The 12,654-nt window shown below is 24.6% G+C and overlaps 1 protein-coding gene across 1 annotated transcript in view; it reads right to left on the bottom strand.

Moving 5' to 3' along the window:
• The window catches only part of LOC100211327 (radial spoke head protein 3 homolog), a 33,521-nt gene extending 27,231 nt beyond the window's left edge, over positions 1-6,290 (bottom strand). Inside the window, exons 1-2 of the mRNA XM_065792882.1 lie at positions 6,091-6,290; positions 3,630-3,720 (exon numbers count right to left, since the gene is read on the bottom strand). Of these exons, the coding sequence (XP_065648954.1) occupies positions 3,630-3,720; positions 6,091-6,191 (192 nt within the window). The 5' untranslated portion in view covers positions 6,192-6,290. The remainder of the gene's footprint in view (positions 1-3,629; positions 3,721-6,090) is intronic.
• Between the last annotated feature and the right edge of the window lie 6,364 nt (positions 6,291-12,654).

Below are 12,654 nucleotides of genomic sequence, written 5' to 3'. Positions count from 1 at the left end.
CAAATGAACTAAAACGCAAACATTTTTTTAAGGGGAAAACCCTAACCTAATTGTGAAATTGTTTGAAAATTCCTTAAAAAAACTCTGTAATAAGTACTTTTATTATTCAAACCAGATATTTTACAACAAAAAATATTAAGTTTATATTAACCTCTCAACTGGAAGTATAATGGCAAAATAATAAATGCTTTTTTGTTAATATCTCAATAAATAAATTGATTTGGTAATTTTAATTAACTCAAAAGTTATTTTATGATTTAAATACATGAATACTTTTTTAAATAGACTGGGTGAATAAAAAGCAATTGCTTTTACTCAGCGTTTTTTGAGTAATTGATCAGCTTTACATAAACAAATTTTTAGCGCAAATTTTTATTCACATAAAGCTGAGCAATTACTCTAATTTCTCGCGGCACTTGGGAATCCCTTTATTAATTAATATACGCATACAAATAAGAAAAAATTATTTGTACAAACAATGCCTCACCTAAGTAAAACATAGCATAAAGTAATTGGCGAACAATACCTTTACTGCTTTAACTATTTGATGACAAAAAAATTATTTTTAACTTGTATTTCTAGAAAGCCATTTGGATATTTGGAAAATAGAAAAGTTTATAGAAATATCCGGAATACTCGAAATGTCTGGAAAAATATGATCCCTATTTTATATACAGAGCGTTATTTTAGCAGTAATATTGATAGAGAATATAATTTAATAAAGTAAATTTCCTAACGCTTCTTTTTAATTTAAAAAGTTGACTAAACAAGGCCAATTTAAAAAAAGGAGTTTAAACCAAAAAAACCATGGTTCTTTTTTTAAAAAACTGTTGTTTTTTCTTAAAGTTTAAATTTTTTTTTTTTTTAAATGGTTTTTTTCAAAATCTCATGCTGTTTTCTTCAATTCATTGAGATCAAAAAGGCTTCCTTGGGGATTATTAGTGAGCAAGCCACAGAACCAATGTTTCATTGTTTCAGCTCAGACTGGCAGAGATACAAGAGACCGCAATCATCCAGAATATGCAAAAAGGCTCTTTTCAAGTGTTTACAACATCAAGCATTTGTATGGAATTCAACTTTAAGAAAAATTCATATTTAGCAAATTTATAAATTTTTTATGCTTAGAATCAAAATTCAGAGAATAACAAAGTAAACCATGTTTTTATTCAATAGGTTAATTATACTTTTAGAATAAATTATACTTTTAGAGTGTTTTTGAATGCTAAAAAAATGCAAAACTCGAAAAGCTGTTATTTTTTGCTATTGTGCTAAAAGCTAAAAACTAAAAATCAAGATTATTTTTGTGGATGATATAGGGTCAAATCATTATATTTCAACCAATTTGAAAAAAATGTTGCGGGTCACCATCTTTGATTTTCCTGATTTTTACATATTGTTATGTATATTATGTAGATAGGTTAAATTTGAAATTTCAGACTTCCAAGTACAACAGTTCAGAATTTTTTTTTTATATTTTGCCCATTTATTGCAGGCAGTAGTAGCTAATCAGAAAACTTATCTGTAAAGACTTGTCAGTTAATAGAAAAATGCTACAGTTAGTTTCATTTTGGCATATTTTAGCAATTTTAGGATTTTTTCCAAAGTTGAGGAGGTCATAATTTTTTTCTAATTTAATACAAGTTATTAAAAATCACTTTTTTAAAGAGAGAACTATTCAGAAAGTAGTTCTAGAAAAAATGAGACACTTGTTGAAAGTGAGAAAAAAGTTATACAGCTCTTAAGTAAGCTATTTTGACCATTTGTAAATTGAGGGAGGCTACTGTGTCATGCTTCTAAGGCTATAACTTCTGAACTTGTTCTGTTGTACTTGGAAGTCTGAAATTTCAAATTTAACCTATCTACATAATAAACATAATAATATGTAAAAATCAGGAAAATCAGAGAGGGTGACACACAGGCCATTGGTTGAAATATAATGATTTGACCCTATAGTTAAGTTCAAGTTTTACATTTTTGGAGTCGGAAAACATTGTAGCTTCACCCTATTAAAATGGTCAGCTCAAAGTAGTTTTTGACCATTTTTTTATAACAGTGGTGAAAATTATTCAAAAAAAGGTAATGAACAAAAGTAAATATTTCAAAATTTATTTAAACTTCTCTTGTTTTATTTAAACATGTACACAGTGGGCCAGATGGTAAACAAAAGTAAAAAAATACATTTTATAAAAATTACATTATACACCATTTTATAGCTTAAACATTCAGCTTTTAAAAAATGTGAATATTTTTGTTTTATTATGTCTTTTGCTTCTATTATTATGTCTTTTGCTTCTATTATTATGTCTTTTGCTTCTATTATTATGTCTTTTGCTTCTATTATTATGTCTTTTGCTTCTAAGCTGTAGAATAAAAAGCACTTTTTTTTTTTTAATTTTTTTTTTTTTAATTTGAAAATCTTTGCGTTACTAATAAACATAAATTTGATGTTAATTTTAAAAACTCTCTTTTTATTGCATAAATAAAGAAAATCAAGTATTACCTGCCAAATAAGCTATTGCAACACTATTTTGTGCGTAAGTAAGAAATCAAATAAATTGATTTCAAATGATGGTGTATTTGAAGTACTTTTTTCAGTTAAAATTTCACTTATATAGTTGACAACTTTTGCAACCCTAGGTGGTCCAGTAATTTAAGACTTGAAATACTTGCTTCCTTTGATAAAGAAAGCTCTTATCCCAACTGTAGTATCTGGCAGATCCCAGGTGAACTTTGATACTTGAAGTAATAAAAAAATATTTTAGTTAGTGCAATTAGTTGCATCTTTTTCATCTTCAGAACTACTGTGGCATCAGGTTGTAGTTTGCACAAAGATGGTAAAAAAAAAAGAAGCTAAAGCTGTTTTACAATTATCAGAATATATGTTTTATTTTGAAAAATAATTTTAAAACAAAACTTTTATATTATTATATATACAAAAAGGTTTAAGCTTTAAGTTCTTTTTATATAATTATGGAGTAGTTTCATGAAATATATAATAGAGCCCTGGAATAAAAACTCCAATAAAAACACCTAAAATTAGTAATTGGGTATGTGTTTAATTTTTTAAATCCATAAAATAATTTTCAATCAGACTGCCACATTAAAATTAGTCTTGTTTATAATTTTCATATTTTAAGAAAGTCACTTAAGGTAGTAACTATTTAAAATGAACCATTGCCAGGGGTCACTATCAACCAGATAAACATTGCCAGGGGTCACTATCAACCAAATAAAAAATCCATAGTACCACTATATTTGTAGGATAAAAAATATTCAATGTAGTAATTAGAGGAGTAATCCAAACTACTTTTGTCCAGTTAATATTTATTACGACTAATAAAACATGTGGTTGCTAAGCAATTTAGGTATTCATAGCAAATCAAAATTAAAAATTATGTCACCATTAAAACTGCAATCCTCAAATTAGTAAACAGTGCAAAAATAGTCCTCAAATCTTTTTTGACGAGTTGATAGTTTTGTTCAGTAAAAGTGAACTCTGGCCTACTGTGATATGGTATGAAATAATTCATCATCACTTTACCAAACAAAACCTAATTTAATAATTTAAATTAAAGTATAATGATAATAATAACATAAAATTTTTAAAAAGTTTTTAAGCAACTATTTACCACTGGTAATGTGTTTTGTGCATAAGTATTTCCTCGAATAATACGTCTATCATACATTATGTTACCATACAAGATTTGTACATCCGGTTCACTAAATCATAAAATTTATACTATATATTTTATTAAAATTTATACTATATATTTTATTAAAATTTATACTATATATTTTATTAAAATTTATACTATATATTTTAGAACAATATCTAAAGCAGTATATTTTTATGTAGCTGACAAATATGTAGCATTTTAAAACTTAAAATTTTAAAACTCAAAAAACTAAAAATTATTATTTCTAGTAATATAATCATTCACTTCAATGTTATATATTCGCTCTAATCTTGTTGTTAAGACATTGATAATTATAATCAAATTCAACAACGGTACCTAACAGACATCATCTCTTGATGGCTACACAAAGTTTTGAGATAAATCAGGATCAATTTAGATATTGTTTGTAGTAAATTTATCTCTGTAACCATTCAAAACGAATTGTACTTACATGCAAATTTAGATTTGGAACAACCACAACATCAGATTCTGCTGCTTTCAACAGCATAACATCTGCTTCATGGAACAGTTTTTCCTATATCAAATCATTACTTTAGTCATTGTCAACTTTCTATTACTGCTTCCAAAATTTTATAAAATGTGATTGTGCTAATATAATATAATACAAAACGCAAGCATTTGATCAACTGTCAATATTTGACTTTCAAAAGATCTTTGCAAACTTGCTCTTACTGTTGTGCTCTATATGTCATCACAAGGATTGATTTCCCATGGCTGGTTGTAAAAACTATCCATTCAGCTGTTACCTGGAAATTTTCTTTATGGTGGCACAGATTTGAAAATTTTTTATAATTTTTATAATGAGCATAACATACATCAAAAGAATAACCAATTTTATTGATATTAATAAACTTTAATATAATCTACTATATATATTATATAGATTTTCTTTTGAAATTCATATTCAAATCATGTGTCATGATTATTGTCACCCTTTAAATAATAGAACAGTTAATGCTGTATATTTAATTTAAAAATTTACCTGAAATATTTAATAGCTGTATGTTATGTACAGTGTTGTTTATTCTAATGATATTTTTAAGCTTTTTTGAATAGGGAGTTTGGCATTTAGCAATATATGAATGTGAAGTAAGTTGTTAATATTTATAGTTATTTATATTCAAAGGTCTGAGTAATTAACTTGAATCAATTGATACTTTCCCATGTATCACACTAATTTTGCTTGTAACACTTCCACTACTTGTAACATGTTTCCCACTATCTTTGTTTGTAACACTCTATTGAATAGTATTTACAAACAGAATTGAGTTTTAGTTGTAAATACAAATACACAGTGTGTAGTACTTGATCTTACGTTGATACACCATATTGGCTGCAAACTACAAAACTTTAAAAATATTATTTTAAAATGAGGCTGTTATGTTGTGTCACCTTTATGAAAGAGTACTTAATTTTAAATTTAAATTGAATTTCAAATTAAATACTCTTTCATAAAGATAAAATAACAATAATCTTTCTTGTTCATTTCTACTTTCCAGGCATAACTCTAAAAATATTTATCTTCTAGAAAAAAATCTTGAAGCAAAGCTGAAAGAAAGTCATATTTAGAAAGTCAGACTTTTTAACATATTTTAAATATAGTATAACAAGGAACCTATTATTACTTTTAAGATACTTATCATGTCCTATGAGATTTTTAAGCAGTATTAACCTACATGATCTCCTAATCTGCATAAACAATCTTATCCTTTCATTTACCATTGGGAGAAAAAAAGATTATGATTTTTGATTAACCTAACCACTGCTGTGGTCAAACCAGACAAAAAATAAATAATAGATAAAAAATAAATAATAGATAAAAAAAAATCAAGACTTGATGTTTGTGACTTGTACTTTGAGATAAGATTAAATTTAGATTTGGTACTACGGACAAGCAAGATAAGGGTAAAGGTATATTATCCTAATATTGTACTTGAGTTTATTGTTTTGTAAGTATTACAAATTTAAGAATATAAAAGTGTCTTATGTTTTAAAATTTATATTGTATTTAATATACAAGTAATTTAAAGTAAAAAAAGGAGAATGTCTGGTTTAAAGAATCAAAACTACAACTTGTATTTAATAACTAACATTTTCTTTTGCTGCCTATTCATTGTAACTTTCAATTGTTTATTTATAACTTGTAATTAACTTTTTAATAAATGCAATTAAATTTTCATATTTAAGAATTATTAAGAAATATTGAAAAATTTTCCTTATTTAATCTTAATGCAGATATTTAAATTATAAAACACTAATATATTAGTATAAACTAATAATATTACTATAATTTTATAAAGAAACATAATTTTAAAAATCCAAGAATGCAAAATAAAAATTTTAATTTATAAGATAAAACTATATATAAATATAAATTTCAAAAAATTTTTACTGATCATCACGATATTTGCTTGCTTTTTGTTGAACAGGACGAGGGCGACTAAAAAATGTATATGGTGCTGATCCATCTCTTTTTTGCAAAAGTGAAGTCATATTAACAAAGAGAAGAAACTACTTTATAAACAGCATGATTTTACTTATATTATCACATGTATTTAATACTAAAAAAATGTTTGAAACAATAAAAAGTAATTAATAATAACTTAATAAAAATCTGATACTGTAGACTTTTAAAAAAAAGGGATTTATTACAAAACTAATTTTGGGTTTTTAAAATAAAGGGATTTATTACAACATTAATTTTGGGTTAAAACTTTGTGCTTTTTTAAATACAAGCAGTGTCTTTAAAAAAAATCACAGCAATATATATATATATATATATATATATATATATATATATATATATATATATATATATATATATATATACAGATATATATATATACAGATATATATATATATATATATATATATATATATATATATATATATGCAGATATATATATATATATATATATATATATCTGTATATATATACAGATATATATATATATATATATATATATATATATATATATATATATATATATATATATATATATATATATATATATATATAGACACAAGCAGTGTCTTTAAAAAAAATCACAGTAATATATATATATATATATACAGATATATATATATATATATATATATATATATATATATATATGTATATATATATATATATATATATATATATATATATATATATATATATATATATATACCGATATACATATATATATATATATATATATATATATATATATATATGTATATATATATATATATATATATATATATATATATGTATATATATATATATATATATATATGTATATATATATATATATATATATATATATATACAGATATATATATATATATATATATATATATATATATACCGATATACATATATATATATATATATATATATATATATATATATATATATATATATATATATATATATATATATATATATATATATACAGATATATATATATACAGATATATATATATACAGATATATATATATACAGATATATATATATATATATATATATATATATATATATATATATATGCAGATATATATATATATCTGTATATATATACAGATATATATATATATATATATATATATATATATATATATATATATATATATATATATATATATATATATATATATATATATATATATATATATATATATATATATATATATATATATATATATATATATATATATATATATATATATATAGACACAAGCAGTGTCTTTAAAAAAAATCACAGTAATATATATATATATATATATATATATATATATACAGATATATATATATATATATATATATATATATATATATATATATGTATATATATATATATATATATATATATATATATATATATATATATATATATATATATATATATATATAAGTTATTGTATTCACATAAAAGAAGCACTCCTTGCATGTTTCACCTATTTGTCAGGTCGATGTAGCAACACTCCTTGCATGTTCTGCCTATTTGTCAATTTTTCAATCAATGTAGCAGCATTTTTTGCATGTTCTACCTATTTGTCAGTCAATGTAGCAACACTCCTTGCATGTTTACTTATTTTTCAGTCGATGTATGTAAACAGTAAAAAAATATATATATTCTTGACTTTTTAGTTCTCAAATTTAAACCAAAAAAGAGTTATATTTTATTTAAAATTATGAAAGATTTATTCAAAAATCTGTACATCTTATTTTTATATAGTAATAACCCTTATTCATTACAAAACTTTAAAAGTTATTGTATTCATATAAATATTTGTTCGAAAAATGGACTTTGTTGGAGGGAGACAAAACAGAAAAAATAAAAATTGTTATATTATTAAAATAAAGCGTAGAAAATGTTATATCATTAAAATTAACTTATGCTATAAATTAAAAATGATTAAAATAAAAATAGTAGCAAAATTTGAAAATCTAAGTTGTTTGAATATGGCGCTTTGCTTCCTAGCGACCGAGAATTGTTATTGCCTGGAAAAATTACCGTTTAAACCGTTCATACATCAGCGTTTCAGGGTCCGTATTCTCATCTCTCCGTTAAGCTTAACGTAAGTAAGTCAAAAAAAATTTTAAATTACATTAATAAAAAATTTATTTAAAATTATAATTTTTTAAACATAAATGTTATATTTTCGTATAAGTTTTATTTTAACGAATTTATATAAATTTTCGTCATTTACTTAGAAATATTGTAATGAAATTTCAGACAAAAGTTCCGTTAAGCTTAACGGAGAGATGAGAATACGGCCCCTAAGCAATACGAAAACAGGATAAAAACAAGATAAAAAAAGGTAAAAATAATGTCGTTTCAATAACACCGATTGAAACAAAACGAGATTGTTGTAATTTGTAAAAAATATATATATATATATATACAAAAAGTTTTTAAAAACAACATAAAAATGGACTAAAAAGTAAATAATAAACTATTTCACGTGACCCAAGGACTTTGTGTACGTACAGATTAGAGTCAACATTTGCTGAAATAATTTTTTCTAAAAAATCTAATATTATTGTTGGTTGCATTTATAAACACCTTTGCATGGATCAGGGCCGACGACACGGGTTTCGAAGTGGGGCACAATCGTCAATTCTTAAAAAAGTCTTCTATCTCTAGAAATTTCTTTAAAAAAAAAGTAGGTGTTGTCGGCCCTGTGGATATAAAGGATTTTACAATTATCATGTCTGTCCTACTTCAAAAAATAAATGCTTAAAATAAATCGGATACCTTACTAGGTGATTATAATATCGATATGATACAATCAAATAATGACTCTTCAACGTATGATTTTTTCAACTTGCTGTCTTTTTATAACATTCGCCCTTTTATCACTTTGCCAACCAGAATTATTAACCACTCTGCTTCAATCATTGACAATATTTTTTCTAATTTAATAACTTATGAAATTATTTCAGGAAATTTGACAACTTCAGTTTCTGATCATTTACCTCAATTTTGTATTTTGTATTAAGTTATTTATACCACGCAATCACAATTTATATCGCAGAAATTTTAAAAACTTTTTTTTTTTTTTGTACTTTTATTTTTTTATAATAACTGTTGCAATAAAATAAATGAAAGAAGAATGCATATAAATAAAAATTACAAATTTTGTTACATATAAAATAAGAACGCGGAGACTTGCAGAAGATCAGATGATCTTGTCATCAAGAACCACTTACAATCGTTACGTGTTTAAAACAATTTTGTAAATAATAAAATAAATAAGGCAGTCAAATAAAGTTTATAAAACGAAAGTTAGAAGTAAAAATTAATGTTTTATGTAAATACTTAAAATACAAGACTTGATAGGTATAAAATATATAAATTAAATTAACATCATACACAAAAACAAAATTAACAAAACAAAATTTAAATATACAAGTATATAGTCAAATAAATATTTTTTATATAAGAATTCGTAAAAACATTATAAATAAATCAAAATAATTAAATTTAAAAATATATAAGTATGTTTTCAATAGAGAGAATGATATTTTTTAATTTCCTTTAAAACGCGAAAAAGTTCCAGCCAAAATTAAATGTTTCAAAACTATATTGTTCCATAGAAACGCCCCTCGAAAAGAAATACTAAACTTGCCTACATTGGTTTCTAAAACTGGTTGAAGAAGGAAATTATCATTTTGTAAATTATATTTATTTTTTTCTTTTAAGGAATATAAATTGTGAAAAGAAAGCGAAGCTGTACGAGTTTTACATTTAAACATAAAACACAGTACTTTAAAAAATTTAGTTGAAATATATTGAAAATATTCATTTCAATAAAAAGAGGCTTAGCATGTGAAAAACGGTCTTTAAAATTAATAAGACATGCAGCATGTTTCTGTTGGCGATGAAGAGGTTCTAATTTACTTTTATTGACACTACACCAAGTCTTCTTCCAACTTCAATATAATAAACTTAAAATCAGATTTATTAAAAATTAATTGGGATAATCTTATAGAGAACAGTGATGTTAACTCTTGTTTCCTAATGTTTATTTCTGAAACAACCTTGATTTTGAATCGCTACGCCCCACTTAAAAAAATTAGTATTAAGAATTTCGAGCGTCGAGTTAAACCTTGGATTACAAAAATATCTTAAAATCGGTAATTCAAGGACGCAATCTTTTTTTAATTAAATGTTAAGATCAAAAGATATTAGGAACATAAACATATTTAAAACTTTCAAACCTTAATTAAGCTTAGTAAAAAAATGCATTTTAAAAAGTTCTTTACAGAAAATGTAAAAAATCTTCGCAAAATTTGGAAAGGAATTAATCATTTAATAAATGTCAAAAACTTTAATCATTCATCTCCCAATTGTTTACAAGATAATGAAACTATACTATGAAGTATGACTGAACCAAATCTTATCTTTGAAAAGTTTAACACTTTTTTTACAAACGTTCCACAAAAACTTAAATCCAATATTCATTCGTCTTACATAAACTATACAAAATATCTTAAATATCCAAATTTACATAGTCTACTCCTATCTCCAACAAATATTCCTGAAGTTTCATCTCTTATATCTAATTTGAAGCCGAGAAAATCAAAGGGCCAAAATAGCATTTTTTACAAACATTCTTATCGATTTTAGTTATGAATTTTCAAATATTTTTTCTAAACTATTTAATATATATCATTATAAGTGAAACTTTTCCGAATGTTTTAAAATTATCTTGTGTTCAGGGCCGTCCCGAACGGGGGTGTTGCACCCCCAAAGCTGTCATATAAGCATTTGAGTTGGCACATTGAGCAAGTTTTAAACTATAGTTAGCAAATTGCAAATATTGAGGACCTTTTTTTTTTTTTTGGTGTTTCTAGTTGGTAAAATACATACAACATCCTCCCTCGCACCTCCCACAAAAGACCTCTTTGGGACGGCCCTGCTTGTGTTATTCAAATATTTAAAAACGGCTCTAAACTTTTATGTACTAGCTACAGACCTATTTCTCTTTTGACTAACATTAGTAAACTTTTTGAAAAACTTATATATTCTAGAGTTTACTCTTTTTTTAACTCTTTTAACTGTTTAAATGAATTTGAATTTGGTTTTTGTTCCGAACATTCTACCTGCCATGCATTGATAAATATAACTGAAAAAAAACTGGTCATTTTGTTTTTCATTTTTATAGATTTACAAAAAGCTTTCGATACCGTTGATCATAACATTTTGATTTCTAAATTAGAACACTAGGGTATTCATGGTGTAAGTGTTGTAAGTGACTGGTTTTATCTTATCTTACAGATCGGAAACAATTTGTAAGTATTAATTGTTATAATTCTACTAACAAATCTGTTGAGTGCGGTGTTCCTCAAGATTCTATTCTTGGTCCTCTTTTGTTCTTAACTTATGATAATGACATAAATAACTCAATTCGTTCTCGTCAATTCATCTATTTGCTGATAACAAAAGTTATCAAATATCTCGGTGTTTTGATTGAATGCAATCTTTTGTGGAATTTTCATATTGATGAGCTACGCGAGAAACTAACTCGAGCTAACGGCGTACCTTCAATAACTCATCATTATGTCAATAAATTCACACTAAAGAATATTTACTGTGCATTATTTTAATCGCATCTTAGCTACTGTTATCAAATTTGGGGTCAAAATAGCAACTATCACACCAAAAAATCGATGTCCTCTCAACGTCAATCCATAAGAATCATAAACTTACAACCTTTTAAGTCAGAAACATTAAAATCTTTCAAAAAACTAAAAATTTCAACCATATAACAGAAAGTAGAATAATACATACATACTCTTCTAGAAACATATATAATAGAAAACTTAGTGTACCATCTTTTAAAACTCAGAAGTATGGTAAACATTCTGTTGTCTATCAGTAGATTTGTGAATGAAACAAGAGTCTTGGATGCAAGTGAATGAGTTCAAAAAACTACAACTTCAAACACCTTTATTGTCATTTTTTAATCTTAAACAAAATCAATTAAAAAAATTCTGAGAACAATTTTGTTTTAACTTATTGACATGACTTTCCCCTAACATTTAAAATATACTCTTATTTTTTAATTATGATTACTACAACTATTATCATTAACTTCTTGTTTGTTTATGAAATATTATTAAAGTATATGAATGAAAATATTGCGCAATTAAGTACAACTCGTTCCTATTGGCGCCCAACATTTTCAGTCATTGACTTTAATGATATTTATAGTTACTGATCTATATAATATAGTAGTTATATTATAGATCAGTAGGTTGTGTGCGTACACAAAGTCCTTGGGTACCGTGCAGGGGTGGCGGAACAGTGGGGGTTTTGGGGGCTTCAGCCCCCTCACTTTTAAAACTGTAAGAGCTTGTGGTTTTATGCCCGCCCCCCTCCCCACTTTTCAAGTCTGTAAAATTATTCTTTTAAAAGTTTTTTTCTTGTTTTAAATCAAAACTTCAAGCCGCTTGAGGTC

This window comes from Hydra vulgaris, chromosome 03 (assembly GCF_038396675.1).
Source record: "Hydra vulgaris chromosome 03, alternate assembly HydraT2T_AEP".
In the NCBI taxonomy this organism is placed as follows: Eukaryota; Metazoa; Cnidaria; class Hydrozoa; order Anthoathecata; family Hydridae; genus Hydra; species Hydra vulgaris.
Note: the sequence above shows the minus strand (reverse complement) of the source record. Positions and strands in the feature narration are given on the sequence as shown.